Here is a 16,752-nt window from a genome sequence, read left to right as displayed (position 1 = left end):
GTGTAGTCCATCAGGTCAACGTCCTGAGGCTGAGTGTGTGGTTGAAAAGAGTCAAGAGTGTATCTAAAGTAGTAAAGATAAGATACCTATCTCATGTTCCCATTTTTGTCATAAATCTGACTTCAATTTCTGTCCTTTTTCATTTCGGGTTTACTTGAGGTTTATATATAGAGGCCTCTTAGGTTATTTGTTTAGTTTGTGTGTCTAAAAATTTTATTAGAAAGTTAAGCTTGACATTTGGAGCTATTTCGTTTACCTAAAGTTTGTGTTTATTTGGCTTGATTTTGCAGGTGATGATGATGAAATTCCTCAGGAACTGCTATTAGGAAAACATCAGCTTAATGAACTTGGCAGTGAATCCGCTAAAATAAAAGCAATGGGTATAATGGATAAGGTATCTCACCAAAATAAAATGTATAAATTTACTTCATAGAAATATTTGAAATTAATTTAAGGTTTTCAGGGTAAATTATAAAATTTATGTAAATAGTAAAAAGAAAACTCATTGACCTCTGAGAGTCTAAATGAATTTTTTTGTTTTTTACAAAAGAATAAAAGAAGTATTCTGCAAATTATTCTAAAGAGAATCACAGTCCTGCATTGAAAGAGGGCATGGACTTTAATTTTTTTCGGAGTTTTTTTTTTTTTTTTTCATTTTCTCAAATATTTAGATTATTTAAATGCAGAAATACATTACATTTTTCTTTGACTTTGCTTTAGTCATTTAGGGTCGTGAGTAGAAGTTCTAAGTGGGAAAGTTTTCTTACTCTTTAAGAGGGTAACAATGCTATTTCCTCCATAGCTCAAAGGGAATAATTGTACAGATTGTTTCTTGAATAGTATGTAACTTTTACCAGTGATTGATAAAAGAATTTATCTTGCTATTTTAGCTTTCAACTGACAAAACTGTGAAAGTCCTAAATATCTTGGAGAAGAATATTCAGGATGGGTCAAAGCTTTCCACTTTGTTAAATCATGTAAGTTTAAGATCCATACTGTTAATTTTACCCTTAATGTTATTAAGATCTGTAGTAGTCCCCCACTTCTCTATTGTTTCATTTTTCATGGTCTCAGTTACCTACAGTCAACTGTGAGCTGAAAGTAGGTGAATGATTTTTATTACAGTCTATTGTTCTATTTTTTATTAATGTCATTAATCTCTTCCCATGCCTAATTTATAAATTAAATTTTATCTTAGGTAGGTATGTATAGGAAAAAACATAGTGTATATCGGGTTTGATACTATCCGTAGTTTTAGGCATGCACTCGAGGTCTTGGAATCTATCATCTGTGCATTAGGGAGGGACTAATGTGAATTTTTTCACAAATGACTTCCATGTGCAGGGGAAATTTCACATTTCGTTAATTTGAACATGTTACCATGAATTACTAGTTACATTCATTAGCATTGCTAATAAAACTTTTAGTAATTCAGAATTAACGTTACACATTGTCAATTCACAGCTTTGCCATAAAGAACAGTCAAGACATGAAAATTTTTGTCAGTTTCAGGGACCGTTCTTTAGTTTATGCTCTTCCTTATGTAATTGTATGAATGTTTAAATTTTGTTTTTGATTTATGAGATGATAGGTAGTAATTCTTTTTGTTGACCTTTCCTGAAGAAATAATATAGTTAGAAACTTTATCATGATTTCTGAATGTATACTAATTTTTAATTAATATGCATTACTCCTTATATACCATTTTTATACCTACCTCAAAGGGTTGTTAAAAGGATTAAAGAATTAATTCATGTAAAGTACTTATAACAGTGTCTGGCATACTTTAACTTCTCAGTAAATGTTAACTGCCACTGTTACTATATTTTAATATGTTTATATCAAAAGCAGTAGCAACATGGTTGCAATGGTTTATTGAGTGAAGTAAATTTCCTGGGATTTGCCTTCCTAGCATTGTAGTGGACTGTAAATTATATGTGCATTCAAATTGATCTTGATATCTCTGACATTAATGAATGCAAACACTAATGCTTATAGGCATTTAATATGTTCTGAGTTGATAAATTTTCTTTTTTTTTTTTTTTTTTTTTTTTGTTTGTTTGTTTGTTTGTTCCTAATAGAGCCAGGGTCTTGCTTTGTCTCCTGGGCTGGAGTGCCGTGCTGCAGTCATATAGCTCATTGTAGTCTCGAACTACTGGGCTCAGGTGATCCTTCCACCTCAGCCTCCCAAGCTACTAGGACTACAGGCATGCACCACAATGCCTGGCTAATTATTTAAAATATTTTGTAGAGGCAAGGTCTCACTCTGTTGCTCAGACTAGTCCCAAACTGCTGGCTTCAAATGATCCTCCTGCCTTGTCCTCCCAAAGCTCTGGGACCACAGATGTGAGGCACTACACCTGGCCAAATTTTCTTTATTTTTAAAGGCCTGATTATAAAAGTAACATATTTATTGCAGAAAATTTCCAAAACAAAAAGCACCAAAAAAGCTATATTCTAATCTAGCAATAACCATGTTGAACACTTTTGATATATATGCTTCTCATGTATACATATGTAGTATATATATTTAATACAAACACTAGATTTCATTTTGTCTTATGAGGGAAATGCTCTTGGTGTTTGCAAAAGCCACAGGATTGCTAGGAAATCTTATCTCCATGGAGTAAAACAAGCTTGTCCAACCTGTGGCCCACTGGCCCATGTGGCCCAGGACAGATTTGAATGCAGCCCAACACAAATTTGTAAACTTTCTTGAAACATTATGAGGATTTTTTGCAATTTCTTTTTAAGCTCATCAGCTATCGTAATTGTTAGTGTATTTTATATGTAGCCCAAGACAGTTCTTCCAGTGTAGCCCAGGGAAGCCAAAAGATTGAACACTCCTGGAATAAAATATGTAGAAAAATAATCTCAGATGGTAGTTTTCTGGATTATTAAGTATATTTATATTTTTAAGTGCCCTCTCTTTAAACTACTTTTTGCATCATAGAAACAAAGGGCTTAGAGAAACCTAAAGTAACAATCTACTCCATTGTTAGTCTACAAGTTACTTAGATACTTCACCAAGAAATTGTGGTAATCATCATCAGAAATCTAGAGTTCTGGAGAGCTGGCTGACTCAGTCTTAAGGAAATTACTTTCATTCCTAAAAAACTGTAACAGTATTTAATATTTTGTAGATAGCCTTAACGTTTGGCATGAATCATGAACCTCCTTAACTGATTCTTCCAAACAAACAGCAATGTCTGCATCAAAGACAAGCAATTTTATCTTTCCTTTGTGAGTTTTTAGGCTTTACTGAACAGAAAGCCCTGTCTGCTTTACATATTATATATTGTGTTTTTGTTCATTTTCCCAGTGTATAAGCTTTGAATAGGATATATTTGGAAGTAGTCCTATAATATAGTTTATATTTCATAACTAAAGATGTGATGGAAGGATTTTTACTTTAACAGTGAGATTACTCCTAATTGCAATGTCAAGTTACTGATGTGTAGATTAAAATAAGGTCTTCTCTCAGTTCTTAAATTATCTGTTTTAAAAAATGTCTTCATTAGTCTGCATATTACTACTTTTTAATCTCAGTTTCAGAAGCATTGTTGTTGAAAAGCAGGTGTTAGGAATGATTGTCAGTAACATTTTAGTACTAAGTAAGGCTTTACCCTTTGTCATTAACTTTTGCTTTGTTATCACAGCAGCAAGCAGAATTTATAAAGTTTTTAAACTATCATAATTTTTATACCCAAAACACAAAATTAATTTATATACAGTTAAAGTGATAGATAGATAAAGCACACAAAGGATAAAGATAATTATAACTTTGTCAGTAGGGTGTCATCTAGTGGTGAAATGAGGTAGAGTATATAAAGTTTGAAAACATTGAAACACAAATCGTGCTCAAAGTAGTATTGATATTTGTACCTCATTCTGGATATTCTTTAAAGAATTAACACACATCATAACACTGTTTTCCACCAGTGAAAATCAAATAAATCATAATTTTAATGTATATTTTAAACCTATAAATGTGTTTATTTCCATTTCATTAACAATGTACTGTTTTACAGAATAACGATACTGAAGAAGAAGAAAGGTTATGGAGAGACCTTATTATGGAGAGAGTTACAAAATCAGCAGATGCTTGTCTTACAACTATCAACATTATGACATCCCCTAACATGCCAAAAGCTGTGTACATTGAGGATGTAATTGAAAGAGTTATACAGTACACTAAATTTCATTTACAGAATACACTTTATCCTCAGTATGATCCTGTTTACAGATTAGATCCTCATGGAGGTTAGTTCGTATAATATCAAAATTATTGTAAATTTTTGCCATGTTAGATGAGTCAAAATAGGACTTAAAATGGCACTAAAATTTTTGAATCATATAAGTTGTAATAAACACTGATTTTGATTATGGATTTGACTAGAATATAGTACTTGTTCAATCATAATTTCTTTAGGAACTACTTATATATAATAGAAGTTATTTCTACTTGTCGGGGAAAATCTCAGAAAATGCTGCCTTCTGGTTTCATTTATCATTTCCCCCTAATTTACCCAGAAAAGCAGTTGTCTACAAAATGGATTGATTCAAGATAAATACTCCTTTTGTTCTTAACCTTTATAAATTAACAATGAAATGTATACATTTGAAGGGAGTAAGGTCAAACTTGGGTTCCTGAATAATGAACTTGATGATTTGTTGTATAATTGAAAATTAATTTAAAGGGAAATATAATCTTACTATCCTGCTCCAATGGAGAAAAGTAGAAATCAAGATAAAATAATATTTTAGATACAAGGATTTAATAGCCCCTGAAGATTATCTGTTGCAAGAATGTTTCTAATAGAATATCTCTAGAGAGTAATTTTCTATTTTAATAAATAAAAAGCTTTATCTTCCAGATTCTGTTTTTATGTAGTTTAAAAATTGTGTTCTCTTAATTCAAAAACAGTTTGAGTACTGTTTATTAAAAATTATTAAAACTTGATGTTTTCCTTGTCTTGAATTTGTTTCATTTTAGGAGGCTTATTAAGTTCAAAAGCAAAACGGGCTAAATGTTCTACCCATAAGCAGAGAGTAATAGTAATGCTTTATAACAAAGTTTGTGACATTGTTAGCAGCTTATCAGAATTGCTAGAGATACAACTTCTTACAGACACAACAATTCTTCAGGTAAGTTTTTTTGGTAAGCATTTCGTATATTTCTAAACTAAATGATTGAGTCCAGTATAACCTAGCACACTCAATAATAAGACCAGCACTATATTATCAGTAATTTTTCCTATTAAGAGTATGTTATATCTAAATTGAAGAAATAAAACTTCAGGAGTTATAAAAAGACATTTTATCAGGAGACAGATAAATGTAGTGTAAATTCCAGACTCTAAATTCTTTGAAAGATAGGTTATATTTTCATGCAGATATTAAATGTTTGTTATTTCTTTATATTCCTGTGACATTTATAAACTCAAAAAGTAGAGATTAGAGTACTGATAGCTATGAAACAATGTACCTCCTGTATGTGCTAATGTGCTTTGAGGATGAAGAGGAACAGAGAAAAGAATAGATGCTGATTCGGTGGCGGGAAGAAAAAATGCCTTCTTAGTGTTTTCCAGTAAGCTTATGAATGTATTGGAATTAAGTAAGATAGAATGTTACTGAAATCAACTAATGTTGTATACTACTTACTCTTTTAAACAGGTTTCATCTATGGGAATAACACCATTTTTTGTGGAAAATGTCAGTGAACTACAGTTGTGTGCCATTAAGTTAGTCACTGCAGTAAGTATAATCAATTTGTATTTTTAGTTACCCCACAAATAAAACAATATTGATGTCATTTAATCCAAACTTCCAAAAAGTAATGATGATACCTGGTTTTCAGTACATTCATTTCAATCTAAGGACTGTTTTACTAAGTCTTATTAGACTTTATGAATTGAGGATTTATTTTTCTGTTTTGTTAATTTTTTGAGTTATTCTGTTTCTGTCACATTTAGAACGCTTCTAAATATTTGCAAATATTTCAGCTAATAATTCCTTGATATTTATAATAAAGTTAGAATTGTTTAAAATCATTTAAATCTTGTCTGTCTATAGCTAAGATATCATAGTCCTTTAAATGAAACTAGTGTACTCTTTGACTTCTATAAGAATGCTATAATTAATGATAGGAAAATTGAGCAACTTACCTTAGATACTGAAAACATTTTCATTCTAAATGGCAGGTAATTTTTTTAACCGCATGATATTATTTTTTGGTTTGTTTTCTATTAATTATAAGTTTAACTTGGAATCTTATAATTACTAAACAGGTATTCTCAAGATATGAAAAGCATAGGCAGTTAATTTTGGAAGAAATTTTTACTTCACTTGCAAGATTACCAACCAGCAAGAGGAGTTTAAGGAACTTCAGGTAATTAATTACAACAGAGGTCAAGTATAATGAAGAACCCCCATTATATTGAACTGTCGTACATTTATTCTTCATTCTGTCTGATTTATACTTTAATAATTAAAAACTAGGCAGTTACATCAGAACAACATGAAGAATAGCTTAGATGTGTGAAATAACATGGCATATTTAGGGGGCTTAGAAAAGTTCACTGATTCTCAAAGGTAAAAGATCTGTGGAAGGGTCTTTCATAATTGGCACTGTTAACATTTTAGGCCATATAACATTTTGTTATTCTTAGCTGTCTAGTGCAATATAGGATGCTTAGCAGCGTCCCTGATCTCTACCCATTAGATGCCAATAGACACCCTTCCTCCTTCCACTTGTGGCAACCAAAATTATCTCCAGGCACTGGAGAGCAAAATCATTCCTTACTACAAACCACTAGTCAGTGCTATTGCAAATATGGCTCAAAAGAATCAGATCAGTTCAAAGAGGATTTTATAAGATTTTTTTGTCTCAAAAAAAAACAAAGATTACTCTAATGGCAGTATGGAGAATAATCATGGAGATTAAATGCTCTTTAATCACTAAGCACACTGTTAATAAGGAATGTTATCCACTGCTATGGTCAGCATTATTGTCTTTGCCATCATAGATAATCACCGGAATTATCTTAATATTCCTGAGTGATTAAAAGTGTTGACGTGGCATATAGGATTATTTTTAAGATTGCTTTGAAGACTTCTTCTCTAAAATAATTATTTTATCTTAATCATTTTTTGGACTAATTGTATACTGATAAACATTTATTGTCTGTTAAACCTGAAGAAAAACTATCAACATATAAAAGAATGCTTAGATTTTTACAATATCTGTAGAACAAAAGATGTGGACATTGATTTTTTATAATCTATACTACCAACACTAGCACAGATGATCAAAAGCTGTAGCAGATTTTAATACCAAATGAATAACAGATTCAACAGATGAGTAGCAAAATATATGGGCATTTGGAAACTTTGAAGACTTTTATCATTTTCGAAATCATTTTGAGAAATGTTTAGTATTTTATTATGAATTTTTATCTGCAGTGTAGGTAAAGCATAGAAGTTTTTGTTAATACTGTATTTTTCCTTTGACTGTTTTAATTATCTGAGCATGCCTAGGCATTTACTTGATGTTTTTGCTAACTTATGACAAATAATTACACATAAGAACACTATTATAAACGCTAAAATCATGCCTAGAAATATTGGCAAACAAAGTATCGTGAAACTTACAGACAATAGATGACATCTAAATGAGAGTATCTTGATACTCCATACAAGTTTTTTTTCTTCATTAAAGGTTAAACAGTAGTGATATGGATGGAGAACCTATGTATATTCAGATGGTTACAGCACTGGTTTTACAACTTATTCAGTGTGTGGTACACTTACCATCATCAGAGAAGGACTCTAATGCAGAAGAAGATTCAAATAAAAAAGTAAGGAATCTATTAAAGGTTTACAACTGTACGTTATTGAAGGAAACATCTGTATTCTCTGTCATTCTCATAAAACGGAAATTCTTTTTTTTTTCCTTCTGTCTTTTTGAGATGGAGTCCTGCTCTGTCACCTAGGCTGGAGTGCAGTGGCACGATCTCAGCTCACTGCAACTTCTGCCTCCCAGGTTCAAGCTATTCTCCTGCCCCAGCCTCCTGAGTAGCTGGGATTACAGGCACATACCACCACGCCCAGCTAATTTTTGTATTTTTAGTAGAGACAAGGTTTCACCATGTTGGTCAGGCTGGTCTCGAACTCCTGACCTCGTGGTCCACCCTCCTCAGCCTCCCAAAGTACTGGGGTTAGAGGCGTGAGCCACTGTACCTGGCCAAAACTGGTGTTCTTAAGTAGAGGTTCATGGCTGGGCTTTAAGGTTCTTTTAGAGCACTAGACGTGGTGTTGGAAGAGTTGAGTTCTGGGTCTATCTACCAGTCATAAAACATATAAATCATTTTAATCTTTCTGAGTTCATTCTTCAGCTGTAAAATGGGGGTGATAATACTTATCAAAACTACTATACCAGGTTGTAAGGGTCAGTGAGATATTAAATGTGAAACTGAATAAGACACTATGTGTGCATGTTGAGTATCCCTGATCCAAAAATCTGGAATCGGAAATGCTCCAAAATCTGAAACTTTTTGAGTACCAAAATGATACTCAAAGGAAATATTCATTAGGGCATTTTGCATTTTAGATTTTCAGATTAGGGATACTGAACCCGTATATAAATGCATAACATAGGATTATAATAACATTAAATTCATGTGGAAAATGAGTTTATTCCCTCCCTAATAGGTAGCTCATGCTGAAGATTTGCTTTTGGTTTTATAGCTTTTGGAGATGTTTAGAATTTTTCCAAGTGTATACTTTTACCTCAACAAAAGTTTAAGAGAAACAAATAATTTTGTTTATCTACTGTTAGAGCCAAGCATATGTGTGTATCTTTTGGGGAATAATGATAAATATATAATAATTATTAATAACTGGACAGGCACTTTGGCTCATGCCCATAATCCCAGCACTTTGCGAGGTCAGGGCGGGCAGATTGCTTGAGGCCAGGAGTTCAAGACCAGCTTGGGCAACATGACAAAACCCTGTCTCTACAAAAAATACACAAATTAGCTGGTCGTGGTGGTATGCACCTGTCATCCCAGCTACTCAGGAGGCTGAAACGGGAGGGTCGATCGAGCCTTGAGAGATCGAAACTCAGTGAGCCAAGATTGTGCCACTGCACTCCGGCCTAGGTGACAGAATGAGACCCTGTCTAAAAATGAATGAACGAAAGAAAGAAAGTCAAATATTACCTGAAAAGTTCAGATCCTCTTTATTTCTCCCATCCCAATCCCATTGTTTGTCTCTAGTCTTCCTTTCCTAACCAGTGGTGACAAGTATGATGAATATGTTTGTTTCTTTCTTTTAATTATTTGTATGTAAATTCAATATACAAGTATTTCATTTTTAAAATTTACGTAAAGGACAGTGATGACATATTTACAGCTAATTTTTTTCACTCAGCATCACTTTTAATACATACAACTCATACTAGATTGTTTTTTTACTTGAATTAAAAACACCATATCATAGAATCACAACTTAGAGCAAAAGTTTCTCTAGATATACTTAGAAGTAGAATTAAGATAGTATACATGCATTAACTTTACTGGAAGTTGTCAATTTGCTTACTAAAGGGGTGTTTCAGTTTATAGCCCTACTTCTTACTTAAAATTATGGTCGTTGAGAAATACTCATGTTATTTTGCATTTTCCTGGCTATTAGTGAGCTTGAGCCCCTTTTCCTGTAGTTATTTGTCTGTTGGATTTTTATAACTATGAATTGACTATTTATATCCTAATCTTTAAATTTCTGATGAAGGCGTTGAATTTTTTTTTTTTGATTGTATGGATTATGTGTTTCTTAAACTTTGAGGTTGATATATGTTTTCTAAATTCTTTTTGTATTTTCAATCCATTTCTTTCTGTTCTGACCAGAAACAACTATTGATATTAAATTTGTTAACCGCATTTGTTACTGTTACATATTTTAATAACACTCTATCTGTATTTTTATTTGTTTCTATAAAGTTTTAAAATATGCTTAGTGTGCTAATTTTGGCTTCTGTCTTTATATATAATAGAATATTTTAAGCATTTTAGTATTTAAATGTATTACCCCTCTTCAGTAGTAACATGACAATAGCAACAGGGCTAACTTATTGATTATTGTATCTTTATAAACTCATTTTTTTTAATTCTAGGTTGACCAGGATGTTGTCATTACCAACTCTTATGAAACAGCTATGCGAACAGCCCAAAACTTCCTCTCCATCTTCCTTAAAAAGTGAGTAACATTAATATAAATCTGGTTTTTCTTTCCACAGTGTAGAGAATAGTTCGTTTTTTAAAAAAAGATGAATCCAATTTCCTGCCATAATCTGAACCTTGAATACATCTTCCTGACCCTTGGTTTCTTCATCTTTAAAATGAGGCAATTGGAGTATTAAAAATCTGAAATTAGTATGGGACTACGGGGGGAAAAAATCTAAAATTTTGTGAATTTGCTTATCTGTTAGACTCCAGAAATTAAAGTACTAGATTAAAATTCTGTACTTTGTCTTCAGTAAATTTTGGAGAATTTTCCTATGGTACCTGAATAGGAAAGTTTGTGAAGAGATGTTATTTAGCCTCCATCAGAATTTTTTTTTTTTCTTTTAATGAGACGGAGTTTTGCTCTTGGTGCCCAGGCTGGTGTGCAATGGTGCGATCTCGGCTCATCTCAACCTCCACCTTCCAGGTTCAAGCGATTCTCCTGCCTCAGCCTCCCAAGTAGGTGGGATTACAGGCATGCACCACCATGCCCCGCTAATTTTTGTATTTTTTGTAGAGACGGGGTTTCCCCACGTTGGTCAGGCTGGTCTCGAACTCCCGACCTCTGGTGATCCACCCGCCCTGACCTCCCAAAGTGCTGGGATTACAGGCGTGAGCCACCGCACCCAGCCTAGCCTCCATAAGAATTTATGGTGATCTTGGCCAGGTGCCGTGGCTCACGCCTGTAATCCCAGCACTTTGGGAGGCCGAGGCAGGCGGATTACAAGGTCAGGAGTTCGAGACCAGCCTGACCAACATGGTGAAACCCCCATCTCTACTAAAATTACAAAAAATTTAAAAATTAGTGAGACATGGTGGTGCACACCTGTAGTCCCAGCTACTTGGGAGGCTGAGGCAGCAGAATCACTGGAACCTGGAAGATGGAGGGTGGCTGTAAGCCGAGATCACACCACTGCACTCCAGCTTGAGTGAGAGCGAGACTCCATCTCAAAAAAAAAAAAAAAGAAGAATTTGTGGTAATCTTGTAGGTAGAAAAACAGTGGTCATTTTTTTTTAAATGTGTTTCACTTGCAAGAAAGTAATATTAGTTTTGGTTAATGAATTCCCTTTAATTAAGGAGAAAGTGGAGTTTGTGAAATAGACTCATTTAAAGCCATATTTTATTTAATGTACTTTTATATATCTTGTTACTAAACATAGAGAAAAGAAAACTTAGCTAACAATTTCAGTCATGTTGGTAGACAGATGACTGACATGTTGTCACCTAAATTGACATCCTTTTCATTGTTTTTGAACAGATGTGGTAGTAAGCAAGGTGAAGAAGATTACAGACCACTGTTTGAAAATTTTGTTCAAGACCTTCTTTCAACAGTCAATAAGCCTGAATGGCCAGCTGCTGAACTACTCCTTAGTTTGTTAGGGAGACTGTTGGTAAGAGTATAGCATTTAAAGATTATTAGATTACTAGAAGACAACATAATGAGGATGTACTCTGATTCACAGATGATGAATTCTTTAAAAATGTGTAAGGAAATATGAACATTGCATCTCTTTTTGCATGTGCATAACTGTACACAATATTGTCAGTACCTTGTAGAAAATTTTCAAATGTTGTGAAGTTTGGTGCTTTCATTTCATTACATAAGATAAGAAAACAGTGCTTTAACAATTTTTTTTGTGGGGGGGAATGTTATATTGTTAAAAGTATCTCAACAGTGAGTCATAAGTTACTCATTTCAAAGCATGAAAATGATTAATGTAGACTCCTTATCATCTTTAAGAGTATTTATACAAATACATGGCATTTTGTAATCCTCATGTAATGCAGTAGGTAAATGCAAAGAAATACTGTGACTCTCTTTATTTTTAAACTACATTTGAACTTGCACAATACACATTGTTACAAAGCTTCTGGGACCTTTTGTGGATGGGAAAATATGTTAATACTATTCTGAAACTATAATAACTTTTTATAGGCATCAGAATTCCACCCTTAGAAATTTGTATTCAGTAATACCACATTTTGTGCAAATATACAGTTGAGCCTACATATTTAAAGAGTTATGTTTTTCTTAAGGAAGTTTAATCTGTAATTTTTTTAGTCACATGAAAATGTTCAGATTCCAGAAAATCAAAAGGCAAAAATGACTTTATGGGACAGTATCACAGGGGGGAAAAAAAGTTTAAATTTTAAATTATACAATTTAGATTGGGAATTTATATGATAAATTGCTATTTAAAATATATTGTTATAAATTATTAAATCAAAAACTATTTTGATATTTAGGTTCATCAGTTCAGTAACAAGTCAACAGAGATGGCTTTAAGAGTGGCATCTCTTGATTACCTTGGAACCGTTGCTGCACGGCTGAGGAAAGATGCTGTTACAAGCAAAATGGATCAAGGATCTATAGAACGCATTTTAAAACAGGTACTAAGATACAGGATTAAAATTGTGGGAATAAATAATAGTTATTTTCTTTGGATGTCCTTCCATTACTTTTGCATTTCATTTTGTGGATTCAAAGTAAGATTTTTACTTCTAAAAGTGGACTTTTCAAAGCCCCAGTGAGAAATTTTAAGACCCGAGAACGAATTGTTTAGTCTAACAGGGACTTCTGAATGGTTCATATAAATCATTTACTTTCTTTTTGTGAAGTACTCTTAATAATGTATAATGGTGTTTTATATTTGATTTAACATAAATTTTATTTAAGTTTTTAATTTACTGAATGGTGATTTAGCATACCCAATAAGATTGTTTTGTACTTTTGAATGTTATGTATCTTCTCATACCAAGGAGATGTGAGGAGAGCTTTTTTATACTTTATTAGAGAGTTTTCATATGGGGGGAAAAAGTTTTTTATTGCTTTTTTTTTTTTTTTAATGTGGATAAGGTGGTAGTAATAAAGTTATGTGAGAAAACTGGTGAGGAAATGATTTCTAATCCTACTGTATACAACTTCTGTTTTCATTTTTTTCTAGTCTTTTTTAATGCTCATAATCATATCCATGTTGGTAGAAATGCCTCTAATTTTTTTTTGCTATAGTTCATGTTTTGAAATAATTTCAACCTTAGAGAAAAATTGTAGGAATACTACAAAGAACTCCCGTAAAAACTTCTTGCAAATTCCTCAATTATTGACAATTTACAAAATTTGCTTTATCATCTTTCAAAATATAGATGTATGTGTGTCTGTATATGCATTTATTTAAAATTTTGTTTTGAACCACTTGGAAGTTGCAGACGTGATTCCCTCTTTACCCCTGAATTCTCTAATGCAGTGATTTTCAAAGTGTGATCCCCTTGACAAGTAGCACCAATATTAAAATCACCTGGGAACTAACAAGTACATTTCTAACAAAAATACAAATTCTTAGGACCCTCCCTGGACCTACTGAATCAAAAACTCTTGGTTTAACAAGCCCTCCAGGTGATTCTAATGAGTGAATGCTGAAGCTTGGGAGCCACTGCTTAGTGTATATTTCTGCAAACAAGAGCTCTCACTTAAATATCTATAGTACAATTATCAAAAGCAAAAAATTATCATTAATATAATATTAACATCTAATATAATACTACAGTACCTACTCTGGTAAATTATAATTTGTTGCTGTCATTATTTTAATGCTCAAATCATCCTAGATTTGATCAATGAGAACCCTTTGAAGCTGGCTTTTATGTCCTTTTGATATGTTCCCATCATAATTTGAGGGCTTGCTTTCTAGAACAAAAAGGTGTTTCAGGCAGATCTTTTACCTTCCCTACCCTAGCACTGGGATCAGCTGTTTCTCCTAGGAATCTTGGTTCCTTTTATTGGTGAATTGTAATGTAGAAACGAAGATCTAGTTACTGGATGACTTACTGTATTTCTTAAAGTGGGCCTGGAACCTCTTATTGCCATGTATGGCTATATTGATTATACATTGTGCAACTCAAGGGGAAGGATCATTTGTAAATTTTCGTGACTCTCAACGCGTATTTCCAAAAGCAAATTCTTCCTACCTCTGAAGATTTAACACATTTTTCTGATCATTTTTATGTCAACTACCTATGAGCTCTTTTTTTAAAAAAATGACATGTAGTTCATAAAAATAAAGACTGAGTGCAGTGGCTTAAACCTATAATCTCAGGAGGGTGGATTATTTGAGATCAGGAGTTCAAGACCAGCTTGGTCAACATGGTGAAACCCTGTTTCTACTAAAAATACAAAAATTAGCCAGTCATTGTGGACCATGCCTGTAGTCACAGCTACTAGGGAGTCTGAGGCAGGAGAATTGTATTAACCCAGGAGGCAGAGGTTGCAGTGAGCCAAGATAGTGCCACTGGACTCCAGCCTGGGCAACAGAGTGAAACTCCATCTCAAAAAAAGTAAAACAAAAAAGGCAAACTTCAGCTAACAATATATAATATTTTTCAGAAATACTGTTTTTCTGTTTCCTTTTAGTTAACTGTGGTTGTATTTTCATTTTTAATATCAGTTTTTCCCTGAGATTTGTGTTTACAATTAGATGATTTATAAAAGCACACCAGTAATACCTTTTTTTGTTCTTATTTGGTTTATTCTATAGGTTTCAGGAGGGGAAGATGAAATCCAACAATTACAAAAAGCCTTGCTTGATTACTTGGATGAAAACACTGAGACTGATCCTTCACTAGTGGTAGGATTGTTTTCCCCTTTTTTGGAGATATTAAATGTTTATTTAAATTGGGTTTAAGAAAATTGGGAGGTAGGATGATGAAGAGGAAAACTTAAGTTGTTTGGAATATTTATCTTCAAAACAAAGGGATACTTGATAATCTAAACAGAAAAGAATGCTTTGGGTTGATTTGTCTTATATGGAATTCTGGTTAAGGATACTGTACTGTCCTAAAATTGTGTGACAAGAGAAATATTTGGAAGTCTCTCCATAAGTGATCTTTGAGACTAGACTAGGTCATTGGTTCTCAGAGTAAGTATGGGCCAAGTGGTACATGAGATGATCTATAAGCCTGTAAAAATAAACTATTGGATTTTTATATATTTTTTTTAAATATAATTTTACTTTTATTTCATGTATGTTACGTAATATAACCAAAATGTTAGTATAAGAGGTTCATGTACAAAATTTATAAACTGTTATTTGAGAACATTATACATAGAGGTATTTGATTTTATTTTTTAACTGATGGGATATGTAATTGAAAGAAATGGGATACCACTAAGCTATTCAGCCAGATACTGCAGGTTTTCAGTTTGTATTCAAATGAACAGATTTACAGGTGTGTCTCAGTGTTAAACTATTTCAGTGACAGTTGTCTTGTGTGTTTCTTGGAGAATTAACATTTGAAAACAGATGAATTCTTCTACCTTCAGCATTTTATCCAGTTGATATAAACTTTCCTAGTTGACCCATCATCTAATTTTGTCATGATATTGTCCTTGATTAAGTAGTTGATAATAGTATTCTATATTTAATACACTTGTGTTTATCAAATTATCTTGACATCATTAAGTATTGGAACATAGTGAAATAATAAGTTTTCTAACATTTAGGATATTCTAAATTTTCTGGCTTTCTTAAAATCTGTTTTTATCACATGGGAGTTGTTATAAGGTAAACTTTAATATTTGTATTCCTGTAATGTGAGCACTCCAACTTTATTACTTAACTTGGAAATCTTGTTGCTAATTTCATCAAGCTCAAGTCTGTCTAATTTCTTTCCAGTTTTCTCGTAAATTTTATATAGCCCAGTGGTTTCGAGACACGACTCTGGAAACAGAAAAAGCAATGAAATCACAAAAAGATGAAGAATCATCTGAAGGAACACATCATGCAAAGGAAATTGAGACAACTGGCCAAATTATGCATCGAGCTGAAAACCGAAAAAAGTTTCTTAGAAGCATTATCAAAACCACACCTTCTCAGTTTAGCACATTAAAGTAAGATCCAAGGAGAAAACAGTTTACATTTATCTCCTTGATATCTAGATACCTAAGTTACAAAAAAGAAAAATAAATTTTTAATGACTTTTTGTTGCAGGATGAACTCTGATACTGTGGACTACGATGATGCTTGCTTGATTGTTCGATACTTGGCCTCCATGAGGCCGTTTGCCCAGAGCTTTGATATTTATTTGACACAGGTAAACTGGACAAGAATTCCTTATACAGTGATGTTGATTTTTCTGATTCCAGATGCTTGTGAGTAGTATATAATGTCATTCATTGTTGAGTACAGTACTCAAAAGATCATAGATGTAGTGTTTGTTTTAAGGTTTTGTATTAAAATGTCCAACCAGGTGCAGTGGCTCAGGCCTGTAATCCCAACACTTTGGGAAGCCAAGGCAGGTGGATCACCTGAGGTCAGGAGTTCGAGACCAACCTGACAAACATGATGAAACCCCGTCTCTACTAAAAATACAAAAATTAACTGGGCGTGGTGGCACGCATCTGTAATCCCAGCTACTCAGGAGGCTGAGGCTGGAGAATCGCTTGACCCTGGAAGGTGGAAGTTGCAGTGAGCCGAG

The 16,752-nt window shown here is 33.1% G+C and overlaps 1 protein-coding gene across 7 annotated transcripts in view; it reads left to right on the top strand.

The window, feature by feature from the left end:
• LOC105473083 (NIPBL cohesin loading factor) overlaps positions 1–16,752 on the top strand; it is a 214,539-nt gene that overhangs the window by 153,653 nt on the left and 44,134 nt on the right. For all 7 annotated transcript variants that reach the window (XM_071099013.1, XM_011726708.3, XM_011726709.3 and 4 more), the window contains 13 exons: positions 291–394; positions 891–977; positions 4,032–4,263; positions 4,997–5,148; positions 5,677–5,757; positions 6,291–6,391; positions 7,721–7,859; positions 10,172–10,254; positions 11,540–11,672; positions 12,529–12,672; positions 14,814–14,903; positions 15,951–16,165; positions 16,266–16,368. In XM_071099013.1, the coding sequence (XP_070955114.1) occupies positions 291–394; positions 891–977; positions 4,032–4,263; positions 4,997–5,148; positions 5,677–5,757; positions 6,291–6,391; positions 7,721–7,859; positions 10,172–10,254; positions 11,540–11,672; positions 12,529–12,672; positions 14,814–14,903; positions 15,951–16,165; positions 16,266–16,368 (1,664 nt within the window). The remainder of the gene's footprint in view (positions 1–290; positions 395–890; positions 978–4,031; positions 4,264–4,996; positions 5,149–5,676; positions 5,758–6,290; positions 6,392–7,720; positions 7,860–10,171; positions 10,255–11,539; positions 11,673–12,528; positions 12,673–14,813; positions 14,904–15,950; positions 16,166–16,265; positions 16,369–16,752) is intronic.

This window comes from Macaca nemestrina, chromosome 6, assembly GCF_043159975.1.
Source record: "Macaca nemestrina isolate mMacNem1 chromosome 6, mMacNem.hap1, whole genome shotgun sequence".
NCBI classification, from domain to species: Eukaryota; Metazoa; Chordata; class Mammalia; order Primates; family Cercopithecidae; genus Macaca; species Macaca nemestrina.
This window is presented reverse-complemented; position numbering and strand designations above follow the sequence as displayed.